Source organism: Oncorhynchus mykiss, chromosome 6 (genome assembly GCF_013265735.2).
Source record: "Oncorhynchus mykiss isolate Arlee chromosome 6, USDA_OmykA_1.1, whole genome shotgun sequence".
In the NCBI taxonomy this organism is placed as follows: Eukaryota; Metazoa; Chordata; class Actinopteri; order Salmoniformes; family Salmonidae; genus Oncorhynchus; species Oncorhynchus mykiss.
The window spans coordinates 94,303,622-94,329,708 of NC_048570.1; the positions used below are offsets into that span (position 1 = coordinate 94,303,622).

At 47.9% G+C, this 26,087-nt stretch overlaps 2 protein-coding genes across 11 annotated transcripts in view; one reads left to right on the top strand and one right to left on the bottom strand.

Annotated features, from left to right (window-relative positions):
- The first annotated feature begins 1,056 nt into the window (after positions 1-1,056).
- On the top strand, positions 1,057-21,419 carry LOC110518845. Of its 10 annotated transcripts, none has more exons than XR_005052342.1 (6): positions 1,057-1,818; positions 3,159-3,234; positions 10,874-10,952; positions 14,753-14,930; positions 16,047-20,080; positions 20,146-21,419. XR_005052342.1 is itself a non-coding variant. In XM_036981639.1 (5 exons), the coding sequence occupies exons 1-5, from the start codon at positions 1,147-1,149 to the stop codon at positions 16,554-16,556; spliced, it is 1,515 nt and encodes a 504-aa protein (XP_036837534.1). In that variant the 5' UTR covers positions 1,057-1,146; the 3' UTR covers positions 16,557-21,419. The 10 variants fall into 10 exon arrangements, 1 of the variants encoding a protein (XP_036837534.1); XR_005052344.1 differs by having other exon boundaries at positions 20,390-21,419; XR_005052345.1 differs by having other exon boundaries at positions 16,047-18,253; positions 18,307-21,419.
- LOC110525058 (probable E3 ubiquitin-protein ligase HERC1) overlaps positions 21,232-26,087 on the bottom strand; it is a 241,985-nt gene continuing 237,129 nt past the window's right edge. Inside the window, exon 84 of the mRNA XM_036981638.1 lies at positions 21,232-22,507. Coding sequence (XP_036837533.1) covers positions 22,322-22,507 — 186 coding nt within the window. The 3' untranslated portion in view covers positions 21,232-22,321. The remainder of the gene's footprint in view (positions 22,508-26,087) is intronic.

Sequence of the window (26,087 nt, forward strand, 5' to 3'; positions counted from 1 at the left end):
AATGTACTGTATATTGTGTTGCAGGTGCATGATAATGTACTGTATATTGTGTTGCAGGTGTGTGATAATGTACTGTACATTGTGTTGCTGGTGTGTGATAATGTACTGTATATTGTGTTGCAGGTGCATGATAATGTACTGTATATTGTGTTGCAGGTGTGTGATAATGTACTGTACATTGTGTTGCTGGTGTGTGATAATGTACTGTATATTGTGTTGCAGGTGCATGATAATGTACTGTATATTGTGTTGCAGGTGCATGATAATGAACTGTATATTGTGTTGCAGGTGCATGATAATGTACTGTATATTGTGTTGCAGGTATGTGATAATGTACTGTACATTGTGTTGCAGGTGCATGATAATGAACTGTATATTGTGTTGCAGGTGTGTGATAATGTACTGTATATTGTGTTGCAGGTGCATGATAATGTACTGTATATTGTGTTGCAGGTGCATGATAATGTACTGTATATTGTGTTGCAGGTATGTGACAATGTACTGTACATTGTGTTGCAGGTGTGTGATAATGTACTGTATATTGTGTTGCAGGGGTGTGATAATGTACTGTATATTGTGTTGCAGGTATGTGATAATGTACTGTATATTGTGTTGCAGGTGCATGATAATGAACTGTATATTGTGTTGCAGGTGCATGATAATGCACTGTATATTGTGTTGCAGGTGTGTGATAATGAACTGTATATTGTGTTGCAGGTGCATGATAATGTACTGTATATTGTGTTGCAGGTGTGTGATAATGTACTGTATATTGTGTTGCAGGTGCATGATAATGTACTGTATATTGTGTTGCAGGTGAATGATAATGTACTGTATATTGTTTTGCAGGGGTGTGATGCTCTCTAGTGGATGAGAGCCCGTAGCCCTGTTGGAGGTGTGTGATGCTCTCTAGTGGATGAGAGCCCGTAGCCCTGTTGGAGGTGTGTGATGCTCTCTAGTGGATGAGAGCCCGTCGCCCTGTTGGAGGTGTGTGATGCTCTCTAGTGGATGAGAGCCCGTCGCCCTGTTGGAGGTGTGTGATGCTCTCTAGTGGATGAGAGCCCGTCACCCTGTTGGAGGTGTGTGATGCTCTCTAGTGGATGAGAGCCCGTCGCCCTGTTGGAGGTGTGTGATGCTCTCTAGTGGATGAGAGCCCGTCGCCCTGCTATCCGTTGGAGGATGTCTGCGTCTGACTCTGATTACTCAATAGACTACCTGGCCAGTGACAGTGAGGATAATGACAACGACAGCGGCGTGGGACTGAGCCCCGACGGACACACAGTCAGGACGGCACCTTCATCCTCCGTACCTCCACCCTCATCATCATCATTAAGGGACTCTCCCAGTAACACTGACTGTGGTTCTTCTAAGGACGGGATCTCGAGGCTAAACAGGAATTCCAACCACGAGGAACCCCATAGGCTGAGCAGTGACACAGGAGATTTTGGGGACTCTGGCCTCAGTAGGGACGGGGACAGTGATAATTCCAACGATGCTGACCCTCGACTGAGCAGGGACAGAGATTGTAGTTGTGGCGGCACCCCTCCTCCAGCCACCTACGAGGGGGGCCGCTGCCCCAGTGAGACCCAGGGATGTAGTCCTACTGTGTACGGTCAGCAGCAGCAGAGACTGTCATGGAGCCCGACGGCCTCCTCTCAAGCCTGGGATAGAAACAGTAGACAGAGTGGTACTGGGAAGCCTGGGCAGGGCAGGAAGAGGGCACACAGCCATGGACGGCATCCCGGAGACCAAGGCTGTAGGAACAGAGACCCAACGGAACCTGGGGAGCCTGAGAAGGATCAGCTGTTTGCCCAGAAGGTAAAGGGTCACCACATACAGTAGATCCTATAAATTCTATATGTCATTCTAGAGGGTCGCCCGGCGACAGTGCACTACCACTCTATCGGTCCTGGTCAAAAGTAGTGCACTAGTAAGGGTGTAGTGCACTAGTACACTACTATGGGCGCTCAAAACAAAACAAAGAGCACTATGAATGGAATAGGGTGATAATGTGTAGCTTTAAGTATAATATATGGAAATAAAATGAGTCATTTATAGAAGAAGGAATGGCTAAATAATACTAGTTGTTTTAATCAGAAGATATGGCTATAATGCTAGTTGTTTTAATCAGAAGATATGGCTATAATGCTAGTTGTTTTAATCAGAAGATATGGCTATAATGCTAGTTGTTTTAATCAGAAGATATGGCTATAATGCTAGTTGTTTTAATCACAAGATATGGCTATAATACTAGTTCTTTTAATCAGAAGATATGGCTATAATGCTAGTTGTTTTAATCAGAAGATATGGCTATAATTAAGGTTTGGCTCTATTGCTAGTTGCTAACTCCCCAGTATTAATGTTATATAGCTAGAGAATACTTGTTGCTAATGCTAACCCCCCCGTATTCATGTTATATAGCTAGAGAATACTAGTTGCTAACCCCCCCGTATTCATGTTATATAGCTAGAGAATACTAGTTGCTAACCCCCCCGTATTCATGTTATATAGCTAGAGAATACTAGTTGCTAACCCCCCAGTATTCATGTTATATAGCTAGATAATACTAGTTGCTAACCCCCCAGTATTCATGTTATATAGCTAGAGAATACTAGTTGCTAATGCTAACCCCCAGTATTCATGTTATATAGCTAGAGAATACTAGTTGCTAATGCTAATCCCCCAGTATTCATGTTATATAGCTAGATAATACTAGTTGCTAACCCCCCAGTATTCATGTTATATAGCTAGAGAATACTAGTTGCTAATGCTAACCCCAGAGTATTCATGTTATATAGCTAGAAAATACTAGTTGCTAATGCTAACCCCCAGTATTCATGTTATATAGCTAGAGAATACTAGTTGCTAATGCTAATCCCCCAGTATTCATGTTATATAGCTAGAGAATACTAGTTGCTAATGCTAACCCCCAGTATTCATGTTATATAGCTAGAGAATACTAGTTGCTAATGCTAACCCCCCCAGTATTCATGTTATATAGCTAGAGAATACTAGTTGCTAATGCTAACCTATCACTGTGTATGTTGTTGTTTAATTCCATTACCTAATTTTCTGAATAACTGTCATATGTAAATATTGTGTTGTTCCTGGAAGCTGTTGCCGTAGTGATAACCAAAAGATACCTGTGTTGTCCTCAGTGTATGGAGCTCCAGCGTTACCTCCATCCCCTGTCTTCCATCCTGAGAGGCCTGCGCTCTGGGAGGTACTCAGAACGTGAGTGAGTTGTCTAATCTCTCCAAGAACTCATTTAACCCCGCAATCCTCCCCGTACTATACCCTATACCCACACAGAGAGCTTTTCTGAATGGTGTGTGCGTGAGTGAGTGAGTGAGTGTGTGTGTGTGTGTGTGAGTGTGTGTGTGTGTGTGAGTGTGAGTGTGTGTGTGTGTGTGTGTGTGTGCGTGCGTGCGTGCATGTGAGTGTGTGTGTGTGTGTGTGTGTGTGCATGCGCGTGTGTGTGTGATGCGTCACTACAGATCACTACTATAGATAGGCGGAGGCTTATCAGTCATGCTGACTAGGCTGCTGCCGCAGATCGACTGACCGGTAAACATCTTGTTGTCATTCCCTCGTGTGTTATTCATACGTTGTTTCTTTCACTATAGGCTAAGAGCCACATTACATATTTGGTATCGTGACATAAACACATTAAAATCATAAGGATGGAAGGATCAAAGCATAGAACAGAGACAGTGATCTGATCTCCAGTCCTTTTAACCTGAGAGAGACAGAGAGAGACAGAGAGACAGTGATCTGATCTCCAGTCCTTTTAACCTGAGAGAGACAGAGAGAGACAGAGAGACAGAGAAACAGAGAGACAGAGAGAGAGAGAGAGACAGAGAGAGACAGAGAGACAGTGATCTGATCTCCAGTCCTTTTAACCTGAGAGAGACAGAGAGAGAGAGAGAGAGAGAGAGAGAGACAGAGAGACAGTGATCTGATCTCCAGTCCTTTTAACCTGAGAGAGACAGAGAGAGACAGAGAGAGACAGAGAGACAGAGAGACAGAGAGACAGAGAGAGAGAGACAGAGAGAGACAGAGAGAGACAGAGAGAGAGGTAGAGCGAGAGAGACAGAGAGAGAGAGACAGAGAGAGACAGAGAGAGACAGAGAGAGAGGTAGAGAGAGAGAGACAGAGACAGACAGAGAGGTAGAGAGAGAGAGAGTGGGAGAGACAGACATAGAGGTAGAGAGAGATAGCGACAGAGAGAGGTAGAGACATAGAGAGAGAGAGACCAAAATAATGGTGTTCCAAAAAAGGTCCAGTCACCAGGACCACAAATACAAATTCTATCTAGACACCGTTGCCCTAGAGCACACAAAAAAATATACATACCTCGGCCTAAACATCAGCGCCACAGGTAACTTCCACAAAGCTGTGAATGATCTGAGAGACAAGGCAAGAAGGGCATTCTATGTTATCAAAAGGAACATGACATTCAACATACCAATTAGGATCGGGCTAAAAATACTTGAATCAGTCATAGAGCCAATTGCCCTTTATGGTTGTGAGGTCTGGGGTACGCTCACCAACCAAGACTTCACAAAATGGGACAAACACCAAATTGAGACTCTGCACGCAGAATTCTGCAAAAATATCCTCAGTGTACAACGTAGAACACCAAATAATGCATGCAGAGCAGAATTAGGCCGATACCCACTAATTATCAAAATCCAGAAAAGAGACGTTAAATTCTACAACCACCTAAAAGGAAGCGATTCCCAAATCTTCCATAACAAAGCCATCACCTACAGAGAGATGAACCTGGAGAAGAGTCCCCTAAGTAAGCTGGTCCTGGGGCTCTGTTCACAAACACAAACAGACCCCACAGAGCCCCAGGACAACAGCACAATTAGACCCAAACAAATCATGAGAAAACAAAAAGATAATTACTTGACACATTGGAAAGAATTAACAAAAGAACAGAGCAAACTAGAATGCTATTTGGCCCTAAACAGAGAGTACACAGCGGCAGAATACCTGACCACTGTGACTGACCCAAAATTAAGGAAAGCTTTGACTATGTACAGACTCAGTGAGCATAGCCTTGCTATTGAGAAAGGCCGCCGTAGGCAGACATGGCTCTCAAGAGAAGACAGGCTATGTGCTCACTGCCCACAAAATGAGGTGGAAACTGAGATGCACTTCCTAACCTCCTGCCCAATGTATGTCCATATTAGAGAGACATATTTCCCTCAGATTACACAGATCCACAAAGAATTTGAAAACAAATCCAAATTTGAAAAACTCCCAAATCTACTGGGTGAAATTCCACAGTGTGCCATCACAGCAGCAAGATGTGTGACCTGTTGCCACAAGAAAAGGGCAACCAGTGAAGAACAAACACCATTGTAAATACAACCCATATTTATGTTTATTTATTTTCCCTTGTGTACTTTAACCATTTGAACATCATTAAAACACTATATATATATATATATATAATATGACATTTGTAATATCTTTATTATTTTGAAACTTCTGTATGTAATACTTCCGGCGCCGACAGAGATGGCCGCCTCGCTTCGCGTTCCTAGGAAACTATGCAGTTTTTTGTTTTTTTACGTGTTATTTCTTACATTAGTACCCCAGCTCATCTTAGGTTTCATTACATACAGTCGAGAAGAACTACTGAATATAAGATCAGCATCAACTCACCATCAGTACTACCAAGAATATGTTTTTCGCGACGCGGATCCTGTGTTCTGCCTTGCAAACAGGACAACGGAGTGGATTCCATGCAGCGACCCAAAAAAAAAAACAACTCCGAAAAAGAGGGAAACGAGGCGGTCTTCTGGTCAGACTCCGGAGACGGGCACATCGTGCACCACTCCCTAGCATTCTTCTTGCCAATGTCCAGTCTCTTGACAACAAGGTTGATGAAATCCGAGCAAGGGTAGCATTCCAGAGGGACATCAGAGACTGTAACGTTCTTTGCTTCACGGAAACGTGGCTCACTGGAGTGACTCTATCCGAAGCGGTGCAGCCAACGGGTTTCTCCACACATCGCGCAGACAGAAACAAACAACTTTCTGGTAAGAAGAGGGGCGGCGGCGTATGCCTTATGACTAACGTGACATGGTGTGATGAAAGAAACATACAGGAACTCAAATCCTTCTGTTCACCTGATTTAGAATTCCTCACAATCAAATGTAGACCGCATTATCTACCAAGAGAATTCTCTTCGATTATAATCACAGCCGTATACATCCCCCCCCAAGCAGACACATCGATGGCTCTGAACGAACTTTATTTAACTCTTTGCAAACTGGAAACCATTCATCCGGAGGCTGCATTCATTGTAGCTGGGGATTTTAACAAGGCTAATCTGAAAACAAGACTCCCTAAATTTTATCAGCATATCGATTGCGCAACCAGGGGTGGAAAGACCTTGGATCATTGTTACTCTAACTTCCGCGACGCATATAAGGCCCTGCCCCGCCCCCCTTTCGGAAAAGCTGACCACGACTCCATTTTGTTGATCCCTGCCTACAGACAGAAACTAAAACAAGAGGCTCCCACGCTGAGGTCTGTCCAACGCTGGTCCGACCAAGCTGACTCCACACTCCAAGACTGCTTCCACCACGTGGACTGGGACATGTTTCGTATTGCGTCAGACAACAACATTGACGAATACGCTGATTCGGTGTGTGAGTTCATTAGAACGTGCGTTGAAGATGTCGTTCCCATAGCAACGATTAAAACATTCCCTAACCAGAAACCGTGGATTGATGGCAGCATTCGCGTGAAACTGAAAGCGCGAACCACTGCTTTTAATCAGGGGAAGGTGTCTGGTAACATGACCGAATACAAACAGTGCAGCTATTCCCTCCGCAAGGCTATCAAACAAGCTAAGCGTCAGTACAGAGACAAAGTAGAATCTCAATTCAACGGCTCAGACACAAGAGGCATGTGGCAGGGTCTACAGTCAATCACGGACTACAGGAAGAAATCCAGCCCAGTCACGGACCAGGATGTCCTGCTCCCAGGCAGACTAAACAACTTTTTTGCCCGCTTTGAGGACAATACAGTGCCACTGACACGGCCGGCAACGAAAACATGCGGTCTCTCCTTCACTGCAGCCGAGGTGAGTAAGACATTTAAACGTGTTAACCCTCGCAAGGCTGCAGGCCCAGACGGCATCCCCAGCCGCGCCCTCAGAGCATGCGCAGACCAGCTGGCCGGTGTGTTTACGGACATATTCAATCAATCCCTATACCAGTCTGCTGTTCCCACATGCTTCAAGAGGGCCACCATTGTTCCTGTTCCCAAGAAAGCTAAGGTAACTGAGCTAAACGACTACCGCCCCGTAGCACTCACTTCCGTCATCATGAAGTGCTTTGAGAGACTAGTCAAGGACCATATCACCTCCACCCTACCTGACACCCTAGACCCACTCCAATTTGCTTACCGCCCAAATAGGTCCACAGACGATGCAATCTCAACCACACTGCACACCGCCCTAACCCATCTGGACAAGAGGAATACCTATGTGAGAATGCTGTTCATTGACTACAGCTCGGCATTCAACACCATAGTACCCTCCAAGCTCGTCATCAAGCTCGAGACCCTGGGTCTCGACCCCGCCCTGTGCAACTGGGTACTGGACTTCCTGACGGGCCGCCCCCAGGTGGTGAGGGTAGGCAACAACATCTCCTCCCCGCTGATCCTCAACACTGGGGCCCCACAAGGGTGCGTTCTGAGCCCTCTCCTGTACTCCCTGTTCACCCACGACTGCGTGGCCACGCACGCCTCCAACTCAATCATCAAGTTTGCGGACGACACAACAGTGGTAGGCTTGATTACCAACAACGACGAGACGGCCTACAGGGAGGAGGTGAGGGCCCTCGGAGTGTGGTGTCAGGAAAATAACCTCACACTCAACGTCAACAAAACTAAGGAGATGATTGTGGACTTCAGGAAACAGCAGAGGGAACACCCCCCTATCCACATCGATGGAACAGTAGTGGAGAGGGTAGCAAGTTTTAAGTTCCTCGGCATACACATCACAGACAAACTGAATTGGTCCACTCACACAGACAGCATTGTGAAGAAGGCGCAGCAGCGCCTCTTCAACCTCAGGAGGCTGAAGAAATTTGGCTTGTCACCAAAAGCACTCACAAACTTCTACAGATGCACAATCGAGAGCATCCTGGCGGGCTGTATCACCGCCTGGTATGGCAACTGCACCGCCCTCAACCGTAAGGCTCTCCAGAGGGTAGTGAGGTCTGCACAACGCATCACCGGGGGCAAACTACCTGCCCTCCAGGACACCTACACCACCCGATGTCACAGGAAGGCCATAAAGATCATCAAGGACATCAACCACCCGAGCCACTGCCTGTTCACCCCGCTATCATCCAGAAGGCGAGGTCAGTACAGGTGCATCAAAGCTGGGACCGAGAGACTGAAAAACAGCTTCTATCTCAAGGCCATCAGACTGTTAAACAGCCACCACTAACATTGAGTGGCTGCTGCCAACACACTGACACTGACTCAACTCCAGCCACTTTAATAATGGGAATTGATGGGAAATGATGTAAATATATCACTAGCCACTTTAAACAATGCTACCTTATATAATGTTACTTACCCTACATTATTCATCTCATATGCATACGTATATACTGTACTCTATATCATCGACTGTATCCTTATGTAATACATGTATCACTAGCCACTTTAAACTATGCCACTTTGTTTACATACTCATCTCATTTGTACATACTGTACTCGATACCATCTACTGTATCTTGCCTATGCTGCTCTGTACCATCACTCATTCATATATCCTTATGTACATATTCTTTATCCCCTTACACTGTGTACAAGACAGTAGTTTTGGAATTGTTAGTTAGATTACTTGTTGGTTATTACTGCATTGTCGGAACTAGAAGCACAAGCATTTCGCTACACTCGCATTAACATCTGCTAACCATGTGTATGTGACAAATAAAATTTGATTTGATTTGATTTGATTTGTATAATGTTTACTGTTAATTTTTATGCCAATAAAGCCCTTGAATTGAGTAGAGAGAGAGCAGACAGAGACAGAGGTAGAGAGCAGACAGAGACAGAGGTAGAGAGAGGTAGAGAGAGGTAGAGAGGTACAGAGAGAGCAAACAGAGACAGAGGTAGAGAGAGAGGTAGAGAGAGGTTGTAGTGCTGTGTGGGCCAGGTTAGGTAGATATTGTAGAGCCTGTTGTAGTGCTGTGTGGGCCAGGTTAGTTAGATATTGTAGAGCCTGTTGTAGTGCTGTGTGGGCCAGGTTAGGTAGATATTGTAGAGCCTGTTGTAGTGCTGTGTGGGCCAGGTTAGTTAGATATTGTAGAGCCTGTTGTAGTGCTGTGTGGGCCAGGTTAGGTAGATATTGTAGAGCCTGTTGTAGTGCTGTGTGAGCCAGGTTAGATAGATACAGAGTGTCTGTTGTAGTGCTGTGTGGGCCAGGTTAGGTAGATATTGTAGAGCCTGTTAGTGGATCAGATGAGGAGGCGGAGTCAGAGTGCCAGGGGTTTAGTGGATCAGATGAGGAGGCGGAGTCAGAGTGCCAGGGGTTTAGTGGATCAGATGAGGAGGCGGAGTCAGAGTGCCAGGGGTTTAGTGGATCAGATGAGGAGGCGGAGTCAGAGTGCCAGGGATTTAGTGGATGAGATGAGGAGGCGGAGTCAGAGTGCCAGGGGTTTAGTGGATCAGATGAGGAGGCGGAGTCAGAGTGCCAGGGGTTTAGTGGATCAGACGAGGAGGCGGAGTCAGAGTGCCAGGGGTTTAGTGGATCAGATGAGGAGGCAGAGTCAGAGTGCCAGGGGTTTAGTGGATCAGATGAGGAGGCGGAGTCAGAGTGCCAGGGGTTTAGTGGATCAGACGAGGAGGCGGAGTCAGAGTGCCAGGGGTTTAGTGGATCAGATGAGGAGGCAGAGTCAGAGTGCCAGGGGTTTAGTGGATCAGATGAGGAGGCGGAGTCAGAGTGCCAGGGGTTTAGTGGATCAGACGAGGAGGCGGAGTCAGAGTGCCAGGGGTTTAGTGGATCAGACGAGGAGGCGGAGTCAGAGTGCCAGGGGTTTAGTGGATCAGATGAGGAGGCAGAGTCAGAGTGCCAGGGGTTTAGTGGATCAGATGAGGAGGCGGAGTCAGAGTGCCACCAGGGGTTTAGTGGATCAGATGAGGAGGCGGAGTCAGAGTGCCAGGGGTTTAGTGGATCAGATGAGGAGGCGGAGTCAGAGTGCCAGGGGTTTAGTGGATCAGACGAGGAGGCGGAGTCAGAGTGCCAGGGGTTTAGTGGATCAGATGAGGAGGCAGAGTCAGAGTGCCAGGGGTTTAGTGGATCAGATGAGGAGGCGGAGTCAGAGTGCCAGGGGTTTAGTGGATCAGATGAGGAGGCGGAGTCAGAGTGCCAGGGGTTTAGTGGATCAGACGAGGAGGCGGAGTCAGAGTGCCAGGGGTTTAGTGGATCAGATGAGGAGGCAGAGTCAGAGTGCCAGGGGTTTAGTGGATCAGATGAGGAGGCGGAGTCAGAGTGCCACCAGGGGTTTAGTGGATCAGATGAGGAGGCGGAGTCAGAGTGCCACCAGGGGTTTAGTGGATCAGATGAGGAGGCGGAGTCAGAGTGACACCAGGGTGTCTCAACGTCTTTTTTGAACCAAGGACTGACATTTTAAATAGGTCGCTTAGCATACCAGCAGTTCTTTAAGAACGGAGTTGGAACAGACTCACTGTCTGTCTCTTTTCCTTACAGCTTTACTTCTAAATAGGTCACTTAGCAAACCAGCAGTTCTTTCAAACTCATATTCTCTCTCTTGTGGCCTTGCTCATGATAAGTTTTCCCTGTCTGTCCGTCTGTCCGTCTGTCTTCCAGGTCTTAGCCGTTTCCAGGAGAGCGTTGCTATGGACCGGATCCAGAGAATAATGGGAGTCCTCCAGAACCCAAACATGAGGTAAATATCCCCTCTCCTCCTCTCCGTCTCTGTCCCCAACTCTCACCACACCACATGGAACAATAACTAGAGCCCGGAGTTTACAGCCAGACTCCATTAGTTCTGTTCTACTGTCTGTTCTCCTCTCCTCTCCCTCCAGTAGTTCCTGTCTGTTCTTCTCTCCCTACAGTAGTTCCTGTCTGTTCTCCTCTCCTCTCCCTACAGTAGTTCCTGTCTCTTCTCCTCTCCCTCCCTACAGTAGTTCCTGTCTGTTCTCCTCTCCTCTCCCTACAGTAGTTCCTGTCTGTTCTCCTCTCCTCTCCCTACAGTGGTTCCTGTCTGTTCTCCTCTCCCTCCCTGCAGTAGTTCCTGTCTGTTCTCCCCTCCCTACAGTAGTTACTGTCTGTTCTCCTCTCCCTACAGTAGTTCCTGTCTGATACCCAGACTAAAAGACCAAAGAGCGAGGCAGAGGCAGAAGAACAGTGGTCAGGGTGATCTAGATACCCAGACTAAAAGGATCAAAGAGAGAGCGAGGCAGAAGAACAGTGGTCAGGGTGATCTAGATACCCAGAGGGACCAGCTACAGACATGTCTCGGTTTTAGTCAGCTGACTGGTTGGTACCTGTGGTGGAGTCACCATGAACTATTAGCACACATGAGGCTAACGGGACTTTAACCCACTGTTATGTGGGCACGGGTGTAATCTATATGATAACGGGACTTTAACCCACTGTTATGTGGGTAGGGGTGTAATCTGTATGAAAACGGGACTTTAACCCACTGTTATGTGGGTAGGGGTGTAATCTGTATGATAACGGGACTTTAACCCACTGTTATGTGGGTAGGGGTGTAATCTGTATGATAACGGGACTTTAACCCACTGTTATGTGGGTAGGGGTGTAATCTGTATGAAAACGGGACTTTAACCCACTGTTATGTGGGTAGGGGTGTAATCTGTATGAAAACGGGACTTTAACCCACTGTTATGTGGGTAGGGGTGTAATCTGTATGAAAACGGGACTTTAACCCACTGTTATGTGGGTAGGGGTGTAATCTGTATGATAACGGGACTTTAACCCACTGTTATGTGGGTAGGGGTGTAATCTGTATGATAACGGGACTTTAACCCACTGTTATGTGGGCAAGGGTGTAATCTGTAGGCTAACGGGACTTCAACCCACTGTTATGTGGGCACGGGTGTAATCTGTATGTGATGCTAACGGGACTTTAAACCACTGTTATGTGGGCATGGGTGTAATCTGTAGGCTAACGGGACTTTAACCCACTGTTATGTGGGTAGGGGTGTAATCTGTATGATAACGGGACTTTAACCCACTGTTATGTGGGTAGGGGTGTAATCTGTATGATAACGGGACTTTAACCCACTGTTATGTGGGCACAGGTGTAATCTGTATGATAACGGGACTTTAACCCACTGTTATGTGGGTAGGGGTGTAATCTGTATGATAACGGGACTTTAACCCACTGTTATGTGGGCACGGGTGTAATCTGTAGGCTAACGGGACTTTAACCCACTGTCATGTGGGCACGGGTGTAATCTGTATGTGATGCTAACGGGACTTTAAACCACTGTTATGTGGGCATGGGTGTAATCTGTAGGCTAACGGGACTTTAACCCACTGTTATGTGGGCAGGGGTGTAATCTGTATGATAACGGGACTTTAACCCACTGTTATGTGGGCAGGGGTGTAATCTGTATGTGTGTGAGGAGGAATCAGACCACATGTAGAGCAGCTCACAGCAGGTGACTTCTCATTATGGAACCCAGAATAATCTGAACCCACTACAGAGAGGATGAGGAGGAGGGAAGGGGAGGCAGATGAGAGGAGGAGGAGGAGAGGAGGAGGAAATGGGAGGCAGAGGAGAGGAGGAGGGAAGGGGAGGCAGATGAGAGGAGGAGGAGGAAGAGGAGAGGAGGAGGAGGAAGAGGAGAGGAGGAGGAAAGGGGAGGCAGAGGAGAGGAGAAGGAGGAGGGAAGGGGAGGCAGATGAGAGGAGGAGTAGGAGAGGAGGAGGAGAGGAGAGGAGAAGGATGAATAGGCAAGACGAAAGAGATAGAGAGGGGGGAGGGGGTGTTGGTGAAACAGTGTTAAATCCCACTGGCTGCTTAAAGCAGCAGAGCACACACACACACACACACACACACACACACACACACACACACACACACACACACACACACACACACACACACACACACACACACACACACACACACACACACTGAGCGAGGCCACTACGGGGCGATAGATAGGCAGTCGAACGGCCTCGGGGCTTACTGACTATTTATAGCGGTGAATGGAAGGAACAGGGTCCCTCGCTCCCTCCCTCCCTCCCTCCCTCCCTTGCTCCCTCCCTCCCTCCCCCGCACGCTGCCACGTGTGGACAGGATCATGCAGCGTGTGTGACTGACTGTACAGCAGCATAGCTGCTCAGACACTCAAGCAGGCAACAATCAGGCAACAAGCAGGCAACAAGCAGGCAGCAAGCGGGCAACAAGCAGGCAACAAGCAGGCAGCAAGCAGGCAACAAGCAGGCAACAAGCAGGCAACAAGCAGGCAGCAAGCAGGCAGCACACAGCATCACGTCACATTTCTCCTGTAGAGGTAAACATGCCCAGGTCAGAGGCAGAATGTACAGATGAGATCAGTGGAGGTTTGGAACAGACACAGACAGGACAACATGCTGAACCTGTTTATTCACTGACCTTTATGTCATCACCAACTCTCACTCCGTTTGCCTCCCAAATGGCACCCTGGACAAAAGTAGTGCCCTATATAGGGAATAGGCCTCTGGTCTATAGTAGTGTACTATATAGGGAATAGGCCTCTGGTCTATAGTAGTACCACAATATAGGGAATAGGGCTCTGGTCTATAGTAGTACCACAATATAGGGAATAGGGCTCTGGTCTATAGTAGTGTACTATATAGGGAATAGGGCTCTGGTCTATAGTAGTACCACAATATGGGGAATAGGGCTCTGGTCTATAGTAGTGTACTATATAGGGAATAGGGCTCTGGTCTATAGTAGTACCACAATATAGGGAATAGGGCTCTGGTCTATAGTAGTGTACTATATAGGGAATAGGGCTCTGGTCTATAGTAGTACCACTATATAGGGAATAGGGCTCTGGTCTATAGTAGTACCACTATATAGGGAATAGGCCTCTGGTCTATAGTAGTACCACTATATAGGGAATAGGGCTCTGGTCTATAGTAGTACCACTATATAGGGAATAGGGCTCTGGTCTATAGTAGTACCACAATATAGGGAATAGGCCTCTGGTCTATAGTAGTACCACTATATAGGGAATAGGGCTCTGGTCTATAGTAGTGCACTATATAGGGAATAGGACCCTGGTCTATAGTAGTGTACTCGAACCCTGTTCTATTATGTGTTCTGTGTTCTAAACCCTGTTCTGTTATCTGTTCTGTGTTCTAAACCCTGTTCTGTTATCTGTTCTGTGTTCTAAACCCTGTTCTATTATCTGTTCTGTGTTCTAAACCCTGTTCTAGTATGTGTGCTGTGTTCGAAACCCTGTTCTATTATGTGTTCTGTGTTCTAAACCCTGTTCTATTATGTGTTCTGTGTTCTAAACCCTGTTCTATTATGTGTTCTGTGTTCTAAACCCTGTTCTATTATGTGTTCTGTGTTCTAAACCCTGTTCTATTATGTGTTCTGTGTTCTAAACCCTGTTCTTTTATGTGTTCTCTGTTCTAAACTCAGTTATTTTCTCTGTTCTGTGTTCTATTCTCTTTTCTGTGTTCTAAATCTTGGTATGTTCTGTGTTCTGTTTGTAGTGAGCGCTACGTCAGTGTGATCCTGAAGATGGAAGCGATGCTCCATAGCTGGTTTCCTCAAGTCAGAGCCCGCCCAGACCCAGACCCAGACCCAGACCCAGGCCCAGACCCAGACCCAGACCCAGACCAGCACAATGACAGCCAGGAAGAGCACCACACTCCAGCTAAGAGACACAAGGTAAAGGTCTTTAACAGTGAGGTTTGATGAAAGACTGTTCCAATATTGACACCAGCATACCACTTAGAATGGTAGAATGCATGTCCAGAACACTGCTACATTGTATGTGGTAGCTATGCTAGTAGGAAGATAGGAGAGCAGCCACTTTCAGTGCAGTTTGGAACGCAACCCTACAGGTAGGAGTTGAGGGAGGAAGGGAGGGAGGGAGGAGAGGAGCCCATCATATCCATTATCCTGAGAATAGCAGGAAGAGGACAGAGCAGGTTTTACAATCTATCTCTACAGGAGAGGAATTATAGAGGTGTCATTTTACATAAGACAATGGACTGAGAACAACAGAGGAATGTCTTAGAGGACAGGTAGAGGTCTGGAAGAGGAGGAGAGAAGGGAGGAGGAGTAGAGGGAGGAAGAGAGAAGGGAGGAGGAGAGAAGGGAGTAGAGGGGAAGGGAGGAGAGGGGAAGGGAGGAAGAGAGAAGGGAGGAGGAGAGAAGGGAGGAGGAGAGAAGGGAAGGGAGGAGGAGAGAAGGGAGGAGAGGGGAAGGGAGGAGGAGAGAAAGGAGGAGGAGAAAAGGGAGGAGAGGGGAAGGGAGGAGGAGAGAAAGGAGGAGGAGAGAAGGGAGGAGGAGAGAAGGGAGGAGAAGAGAAGGGAGGAGGAGAAAAGAAGGGAGGAAAGGAGAAGGGAAGAGGAGAGAAGGGAGGAGGAGATAAGGGAGGAGAGGGGAAGGGAGGAGGAGAGCAGGGAGGAGAGGGGAAGGGAGGAGGAGAGAAGGGAGGAGAAGAGAAGGGAGGAGGAGTAGAGGGAAGGGAGGAGGAGGAGGTTAAGAAGTAGGAGAGGAGGAAAATCAAGGTTCCTCATTTTCCCCTCTCGTGCCAGACCGACTGTGTTCTGTTCTCTCCCCCTCGGGAAGATGTTAGACAATTGAAGTTATGATGTCATCACTAGATAACACTCTGGAGTCTAGAATCCCATTAGAAAGCAGGAGACAGAATTCTACTCAGTCAGGATGTCATAATGTCTCTTAAGGAAGAGGGATATTCTACTATTCTTTGTAGTCAGTTCTTCATGGTGGACAAAGGGATACAAACCGAACCTATTCCGTTCTGACTCTCCACAGCAGTACCAGGCCCCAGCCCAGCCACCACCTCCAGCCTATCCTCCCGTTGTCTCCCCCCCAGAGGGTGACCACCACCCATCCCTGCGAGCCTCCGACGGACTCCTGCCCGGCTCCTTCCCCTACTCCTCTGCCACTCATCTCAAACGTCTCCACACCGCCCCCATCTGCTCCTCCAACACAGAGACAGAGACAGCCCAGCAAGAGCCACCGGGCCTGGTCAGACCCTCCATCGCCTGCTCCCTGGGATCCAACCGTCCAGCCGACGACCAGGAACAGACCCAAGACGACGCGGTCTCCTCCAGCACTGACCCCCAGGGGAGCACTGTGGACCCCCACGTCCAGACCCACCCTTACAGAGTCAGACCCCGAGCCCACCGACGAGGGCCTCCGTCGGGTAAGATCAGCTCGCCCTGCCTGGAGAGGCTGCTCCAGTCCAAGGAGAGCATCATCTCACCCAGAAACATGGGAGGTCAGAGTCCGGGAGGTGGTGGGGAGAGCAGCCGTTCGTAACAGCTAGACTCAGACATGGTCCATGGAGGAGATAAGGACTGATCTGGGCACAGAGTTGACCCGGGAGAGACTGAGCTGTATCTTTCCACAACAGGCTCTCCAATACAGCAGGGGGCAAAGGTCGGTGTCTGAGCGGGACGCTGTCTCTTTAAGAGCTGTGTGTCATGTGATCCATCATGTGATCCAACTACGGTTGGTTTATCTGCAGTAAGACACTGAGACATGGAGGAGAGGAGATATATTATAGACCTGCAGTAAGACACAGAGACATGGAGGAGACATATTATAGACCTGCAGTAAGACACAGAGACATGGAGGAGACATATTATAGACCTGCAGTAAGACACAGAGACATGGAGGAGAGGAGACATAAACAAAACTAACCTTGGTTTTGTTTGTTATCTTGAGGACAGACAGAGAGAGAGAGGTGTAAAACAGAAAGGGTCTTGGGTAAAGGAGAGAAACACGTCTCCATCAGTCTCCTACATGCAGTGGCCTTGCTCATCACTTTCATTTGGTGCAGTTGAGTTGGACTTATCTGGACTGAGGAAGTTGAGTTGGACTTATCTGGCCTGAGGGAGTTGAGTTGGACTTATCTGGCCTGAGGGAGTTGAGTTGGACTTATCTGGCCTGAGGAAGTTGAGTTGGACTTATCTGGACTGAGGTAGTTGAGTTGAACTTATCTGGCCTGAGGGAGTTGAGTTGGATTTATCTGGCCTGAGGAAGTTGGACTTATCTGGCCTGAGGAAGTTGAGTTTGACTTATCTGGCCTGAGGGAGTTGAGTTGGACTTATCTGGACTGAGGTAGTTGAGTTGGACTTATCTGGCCTGAGGAAGTTGAGTTGGACTTATCTGGCCTGAGGGAGTTGAGTTGGACTTATCTGGACTGAGGTAGTTGAGTTGGACTTATCTGGCCTGAGGAAGTTGAGTTGGACTTATCTGGACTGAGGAAGTTGAGTTGGACTTATCTGGCCTGAGGAAGTTCAGTTGGACTTATCTGGCCTGAGGAAGTTGAGTTGGACTTATCTGGACTGAGGAAGTTGAGTTGTACTTATCTGGCCTGAGGAAGTTGGACTTATCTGGACTGAGGTAGTTGAGTTGGACTTATCTGGCCTGAGGAAGTTGGACTTATCTGGACTGAGGTAGTTGAGTTGTACTTATCTGGCCTGAGGAAGTTGGACTTATCTGGCCTGAGGTAGTTGAGTTGGACTTATCTGGACTGAGGTAGTTGAGTTGGACTTATCTGGCCTGAGGAAGTTGAGTTGGACTTATCTGGACTGAGGAAGTTGAGTTGGACTTATCTGGACTGAGGTAGTTGAGTTGTACTTATCTGGCCTGAGAAAGTTGGACTTATCTGGCCTGAGGTAGTTGAGTTGGACTTATCTGGACTGAGGAAGTTGAGTTGGACTTATCTGGACTGAGGAAGTTGAGTTGTACTTATCTGGCCTGAGGAAGTTGGACTTATCTGGACTGAGGTAGTTGAGTTGGACTTATCTGGCCTGAGGAAGTTGGACTTATCTGGACTGAGGTAGTTGAGTTGTACTTATCTGGCCTGAGGAAGTTGGACTTATCTGGCCTGAGGTAGTTGAGTTGGACTTATCTGGACTGAGGTAGTTGAGTTGGACTTATCTGGCCTGAGGAAGTTGAGTTGGACTTATCTGGACTGAGGAAGTTGAGTTGGACTTATCTGGACTGAGGTAGTTGAGTTGTACTTATCTGGCCTGAGAAAGTTGGACTTATCTGGCCTGAGGTAGTTGAGTTGGACTTATCTGGACTGAGGAAGTTGAGTTGTACTTATCTGGCCTGAGGAAGTTGGACTTATCTGGACTGAGGTAGTTCAGTTGTATTTATCTGGCCTGAGGAAGTTGGACTTATCTGGACTGAGGTAGTTGAGTTGTACTTATCTGGCCTGAGGAAGTTGAGTTGGACTTATCTGGACTGAGGAAGTTGAGTTGGACTTATCTGGACTGAGGTAGTTGAGTTGGACTTATCTGGCCTGAGGAAGTTGAGTTGGACTTATCTGGACTGAGGAAGTTGAGTTGGACTTATCTGGCCTGAGGAAGTTGAGTTGGACTTATCTGGACTGAGGTAGTTGAGTTGGACTTATCTGGCCTGAGGAAGTTGGACTTATCTGGCCTGAAGAAGTTGAGTTGGACTTATCTGGACTGAGGAAGTTGAGTTGGACTTATCTGGACTGAGGAAGTTGAGTTGGACTTTTCTGGCCTGAGGAAGTTGAGTTGGACTTATCTGGACTGAGGAAGTTGGACTTATCTGGCCTGAGGAAGTTGGACTTATCTGGCCTGAGGAAGTTGGACTTATCTGGCCTGAGGAAGTTGGACTTATCTGGCCTGAGGAAGTTGGACTTATCTGGCCTGAGGAAGTTGAACTTATCTGGCCTGAGGAAGTTGAGGGTGATCAGATGGATAAATGGCTGGACTGGATAGCCTGGTTTCCCATCTGGGAACAAGAAGGGTCTTAAAAGCAGGAATAATAACAGGAACAATAACAGGAATACTGGGATATGGGCTCTCGTTATTCCGACAGCTGACAGAATGTGATTAGATCCCAAATGGCCCCCTGATATCCATCCTGGTAGAGGAGTATCCCATGTGAAAGGTAACTAACCACTCACTCAGCTCTGACAGTTGGACTCTTCCTTCATTCAGTCCACTTGTTTTTGTTAGTTGACACAATAGCGCGACCTCATGTTGACACCATGTCCACGTTGGACCATAGATAGGATCAACAACAACAACGAGACAACCTGACGTCAGCCATTCCACCTATCAGCTTGGCCCTGACACGACTCCCTGCTCCTCCTGTGTGACATGCCAAGGGTCACTGTGGAGACCTTGAACTACACCAAGAGAAGATTTATCTGGTCACCGGCAGACAGACAGACAGTGCCTGTCAAGCATTTCACTTGGGCTGTAATGTGGTGAACTGAGAGAGATGGAGAGAGAGACAGAGAGACTATGAAGACAGAGAGAGAGACAGACTATGAAGACAGAGAGAGACAGACTATGAAGACAGAGAGAGAGTGACAGACTATGAAGACAGAGAGAGACAGAGAGACTATGAAGACAGAGAGAGAGTGACAGACTATGAAGACAGAGACAGACAGAGAGAGAGAGACAGTCTTCCATAGAGAGCCTTAGCTACAGAGTCAGGGACAATATAACAGTCCCAGTCCCTCCTACCAGCCATTTCCTGTTCTATCCAGTTAACCATTATCTCTGACAATCCTTCTACACACCAGATAATGGCTGGGTCCCCAATGGTGCCATTTGGGATGCAATCAATGTGGGAATCATATCTGACACCAGATACCATGTGATGTAAACAATATCTGACACCAGATACCATGTGATGTAAACAACAATATCTGACACCAGATACTAAATACCATGTGATGTAAACAACAATATCTGACACCAGATACTAGATACCATGTGATGTAAACAACAATATCTGACACCAGATACTAGATACCATGTGATGTAAACAACAATATCTGACACCATGTGATGTAAACAACAATATCTGACACCAGATACCATGTGATGTAAACAACAATATCTGACACCAGATACTAGATAACATGTGATGTAAACAACAATATCTGACACCAGATACTAGATACCATGTGATGCAAACAACAATATCTGACACCAGATACTAGATAACATGTGATGTAAACAACAATATCTGACACCAGATACCATGTGATGTAAACAACAATATCTGACACCAGATACTAGATACTATGTGATGTAAACAACAATATCTGACACCAGATACCATGTGATGTAAACAACACTATCTGACACCAGATACTAGATACCATGTGATGTAAACAACAATATCTGACACCAGATACTAGATAACATGTGATGTAAACAACAATATCTGACACCAGATACTAGATACCATGTGATGTAAACAACAATATCTGACACCAGATACTAGATACTATGTGATGTAAACAACAATATCTGACACCAGATACCATGTGATGTAAACAACAATATCTGACACCAGATACTAGATACTATGTGATGTAAACAACAATATCTGACACCAGATACCATGTGATGTAAACAACAATATCTGACACCAGATACCATGTGATGTAAACAACAATATCTGACACTAGATACTATGTGACGTAAACAACAATATCTGACACCAGATACCATGTGACGTAAACAACAACATCTGATTCTAAACTGGCTGATGTGTGAACGACATACACATTGTTGAACAATGTCTTCTGACTCAAACGATGGGAAGGAGTGTTTTGTTTGTTTGTTTGTTTGTTGTGTAAATATATTTTTTGGGGGGACAACGTTCCAAGGTTGATTTACTTTAACCTCCCTAAAAGGTGGCCTTTTGTGACGTTTTTTTTAATACTATAATAAAAAAATAAATGTGATGATATTTGTTTTCTGCGAAACAAAGTGTTTCTCCATTAACGTTTTGTATTATAATGATATAATATTCTGATTTCACGTCGGTTTAACTTCTAAACCGACCACTTCCAAGACCCCGCTATTGATCACAGAATAAACTCAAGTCTGTTCTGAAGCCTTTTATTCCGTTTGTTTTTGTTTGTTCCGGCTTTAGGAAACCCAGCATTGGCAATTTAAAAAAAATGAAAACAAAAATAAATATGGATATTTAATGTAAAACATTTTTCCTAATGAAACATTATACACAATTGTACAACATCATTTTTTAAAAATGTTCTTCTTCACTTGGGGTGAATGAACACTCTTATACACATTTTCCCAACGGCTGAATAAACATACCTCCATGCTAAAAAGAAAACCCTGAAAGAAATGAAGCGATTAAAAAAAAAAACCAAAATAATAATAATAATAATAATAATAATACTCAATGAACTGCTTCTTGGTTTTTAAAATTTGCTTTAAAAAAAAACAAAAAAACATGACTAAATAAAAACCCTATTCGGTGAAAAATAAAAACATTGAATCAAATCCATCCATTTATGTCTTATGTGTTGAGAAACATGGAATATAATGGCGTGTTTAAAAGTGACCCGGGCCTTTTCCCGTACAGGTTAATGAACACGCTGTTGTTGCTGCTCTGGGACTTCCTACTGTAACGTTGATAACGGGCAACGAAGAAGATGGCGTCCTTCTGGGTTTCTGCTGTGTGCCGCTCTGTGAGAGGACAGTCTATATTCCATCCAGGCCCGGTCTTTCCTGGGTCTACGTTGTGTGTGTGTGTGTGTGTGTGTGTGTGTGTGGTGAGGGTCTGTGAGAGGAGAGGACAGTCTATATTCCATCCAGGCCCGGTCTTTCCTGGGTCTACGTTGTGTGTGTGTGTGTGTGTGTGTGGTGAGGGTCTGTGAGAGGAGAGGACAGTCTATATTCCATCCAGGCCCGGTCTTTCCTGGGTCTCGTTGTGTGTGTGTGTGTGTGGTGAGGGTGCATCTGGTCTGGGCAGACTGTGGTTGGTCAGTAGTCGGTGTCCGAGCCCTCAGCGTTGTCTACGTTGCGTGTGTGTGTGTGTGTGTGTGTGTGTGTGTGTGTGTGTGTGTGTGTGTGTGTGTGTGGTAACGGTGCATCTGGTCTGGGCAGACTGTGGTTGGTCAGTAGTCGGTGTCCGAGCCCTCAGCGTTGTCTACGTTGCGTGTGTGTGTGTGTGTGTGTGTGTGTGTGTGTGTGTGTGTGTGTGTGTGTGTGTGTGTGTGTGTGTGTGTGGTAACGGTGCATCTGGTCTGGGCAGACTGTGGTTGGTCAGTAGTCCGTGTCCGAGCCCTCGGCGTTGTCTACGTTGCGTGACAACATGTAGTTGTCCATGTCGATGGAGCGACAGTTGTTGATGGCGTAGCGGAGTCTCTCTGCCATCACCGTCTGGCTGGAGTAAGGAGGCAGACGTAGCTGGAAGAAACAGGTCTGGGAGGTCGGCAGGCTGTCATAGGGCTGTATGGGGGGGGGGGGGGGGGGAGAGGTAGAGAGGCAGAGAGAGAGGGGGGGGCAGAGAGAGACAGGGGGGGGACAGAGAGAGAGAGGGGGGGACAGAGAGAGACGGGGGGCAGAGAGAGACAGGGGGGAGGGGGGGAGGAGAGGGGGGTGGGGGGGCAGAGAGAGACGGGGGGGAGAGGGGGGCAGAGAGAGAGGGGGCAGATAGAGACGGGGGGGGGACAGAGAGAGACGGGGGGCAGAGAGAGACAGGGGGGAGGGGGGGAGGAGAGGGGGGTGGGGGGGCAGAGAGAGAGACAGGGGGGAGGGGGGGCAGAGAGAGAGAGAGAGGGGGGAGACAGAGAGGTGGGGGAAGAGGTAGAGAGAGAGGTGGGGGAAGAGGTAGAGAGAGAGGTGGGGAAAGAGGTAGAGAGAGAGGTGGGGAAAGAAGTAGAGAGAGAGGTGGGGAAAGAGGTAGAGAGAGAGGTGGGGAAAGAGGTAGAGAGAGAGGTGGGGAAAGAGGTAGAGAGAGAGGTGGGGGAAGAGGTAGAGAAGGAGGTGGGGGAAGAGGTAGAGAGAGAGGTGGGGAAAGAGGTAGAGAGAGAGGTGGGGAAAGAGGTAGAGAGAGAGGTGGGGGAACAGAGAGAGAGAGGTGGGGAAAGAGGTAGAGAGAGAGGTGGGGAAAGAGGTAGAGAGAGAGGTGGGGGGGGGAGAGAGACGGGGGGGAAGAGGGGGGCAGAGAGAGAGGGGGGGGGCAGAGAGAGACGGGGGGGGACAGAGAGAGACGGGGGGCAGAGAGAGACAGGGGGGAGGGGGGGAGGAGAGGGGGGTGGGGGGGCAGAGAGAGAGACAGGGGTGAGGGGGGGCAGAGAGAGAGAGAGAGGGGGCAGATAGAGACGGGGGGGGGACAGAGAGAGACGGGGGGCAGAGAGAGACAGGGGGGAGGGGGGGAGGAGAGGGGGGTGGGGGGGCAGAGAGAGAGACAGGGGGGAGGGGGGGCAGAGAGAGAGAGAGAGGGGGGAGACAGAGAGGTGGGGGAAGAGGTAGAGAGAGAGGTGGGGGAAGAGGTAGAGAGAGAGGTGGGGAAAGAGGTAGAGAGAGAGGTGGGGAAAGAAGTAGAGAGAGAGGTGGGGAAAGAGGTAGAGAGAGAGGTGGGGAAAGAGGTAGAGAGAGAGGTGGGGAAAGAGGTAGAGAGAGAGGTGGGGGAAGAGGTAGAGAAGGAGGTGGGGGAAGAGGTAGAGAGAGAGGTGGGGCAAGAGGTAGAGAGAGAGGTGGGGGAACAGAGAGAGAGAGGTGGGGAAAGAGGTAGAGAGAGAGGTGGGGGAACAGAGACAGAGAGGTGGGGAAAGAGGTAGAGAGAGAGGTGGGGAAAGAGGTAGAGAGAGAGGTGGGGGAACAGAGAGAGAGAGGTGGGGAAAGAGGTAGAGAGAGAGGTGGGGAAAGAGGTAGAGAGAGAGGTGGGGAAAGAGGTAGAGAGAGAGGTGGGGAAAGAGGTAGAGAGAGAGGTGGGGGGGGAGAGAGACGGGGGGGAAGAGGGGGGCAGAGAGAGAGGGGGGGGGCAGAGAGAGACGGGGGGGGGACAGAGAGAGACGGGGGGCAGAGAGAGACAGGGGGGAGGGGGGGAGGAGAGGGGGGTGGGGGGCAGAGAGAGAGAGAGGGGGGGCAGAGAGAGACAGGGGGGGAGGGGGGCAGAGAGAGCGAGAGAGGGGGGAGACAGAGAGGTGGGGGAAGAGGTAGAGAGAGAGGTGGGGGAAGAGGTAGAGAGAGAGGTGGGGGAACAGAGAGAGAGAGGTGGGGAAAGAGGTAGAGAGAGAGGTGGGGAAAGAGGTAGAGAGAGAGGTGGGGAAAGAAGTAGAGAGAGAGGTGGGGAAAGAGGTAGAGAGAGAGGTGGGGAAAGAGGTAGAGAGAGAGGTGGGGGAACAGAGAGAGAGAGGTGGGGAAAGAGGTAGAGAGAGAGGTGGGGAAAGAGGTAGAGAGAGGTGGGGGAACAGAGAGAGAGAGGTGGGGAAAGAGGTAGAGAGAGAGGTGGGGAAAGAGGTAGAGAGAGAGGTGGGGGAACAGAGAGAGAGAGGTGGGGAAAGAGGTAGAGAGAGAGGTGGGGGAACAGAGAGAGAGAGAGGTGTTCATTACATCATTAACATTCTCTTGTAATGTATGCATCTTCTCCATTTAAATGTGTGTAGTTCTGTCTTTGAGCTGTTCTTCTATTGGCAGAGAAATGCATTGGCCTTTAGCCTGGGGGAACACACACTGGCATTTAGACTGGGGGAACACACACTGGCATTTAGCCTGGGGGAACACACACTGGCATTTAGACTGGGGGAACACACACTGGCATTTAGCCTGGGGGAACACACACTGGCATTTAGACTGGGGGAACACACACTGACATTTATACTGGGGGAACACACACTGGCATTTAGACTGGGGGAACACACACTGGCATTTAGCCTGGGGGAACACACACTGGCATTTAGACTGGGGGAACACACACTGGCATTTATACTGGGGGAACACACACTGGCATTTATACTGGGGGAACACACACTGGCATTTAGACTGGGGGAACACACACTGGCATTTAGCCTGGGGGAACACACACTGGCATTTAGACTGGGGGAACACACACTGGCATTTAGACTGGGGGAACACACACTGGCATTTAGACTGGGGGAACACACACTGGCATTTAGACTGGGGAAACACACACTGGCATTTAGACTGGGGGAACACACACTGGCATTTATACTGGGGGAACACACACTGGCATTTAGCCTGGGGGAACACACACTGGCATTTAGACTGGGGGAACACACACTGGCATTTAGCCTGGGGGAACACACACTGGCATTTAGACTGGGGGAACACACACTGGCATTTATACTGGGGGAACACACACTGGCATTTAGACTGGGGGAACACACACTGGCATTTAGCCTGGGGGAACACACACTGGCATTTAGACTGGGGGAACACACACTGGCATTTATACTGGGGGAACACACACTGGCATTTATACTGGGGGAACACACACTGGCATTTAGACTGGGGGAACACACACTGGCATTTAGCCTGGGGGAACACACACTGGCATTTAGACTGGGGGAACACACACTGGCATTTAGACTGGGGGAACACACACTGGCATTTAGACTGGGGGAACACACACTGGCATTTAGACTGGGGAAACACACACTGGCATTTAGACTGGGGGAACACACACTGGCATTTAGACAGGGGGAACACACACTGGCATTTAGACTGGGGGAACACACACTGGCATTTAGACTGGGGAAACACACACTGGCATTTAGACTGGGGAAACACACACTGGCATTTAGACTGGGGGAACACAAACACTGTCTGTATAGAATAATACAGACAGACAGACACAGGATGAGAAAAACACTGTCTGTGTAGAATAATACAGACAGACAGACAAAGGATGAGACAAACACTGTCTGTGTAGAATAATACAGACAGACAGACAAAGGATGAGACAAACACTGTCTGTGTAGAATAATACAGACAGACACAGGATGAGACAAACACTGTCTGTATAGAATAATAAGATCAGCCCTAAGCATGTCTAGTCTGGCTA

Coding starts and splice junctions, on each gene's coding strand:
- LOC110518845 (XM_036981639.1), top strand. CDS start 1,147: ATGAGAGCCCGTCGCCCTGCTATCCGTTGGAGGATGTCTGCGTCTGAC. Junction 10,953..14,752: donor CTCCAGAACCCAAACATGAG/GTAAATATCCCC, acceptor TTCTGTTTGTAG/TGAGCGCTACGTCAGTGTGA. Junction 14,931..16,046: donor CTCCAGCTAAGAGACACAAG/GTAAAGGTCTTT, acceptor GACTCTCCACAG/CAGTACCAGGCCCCAGCCCA.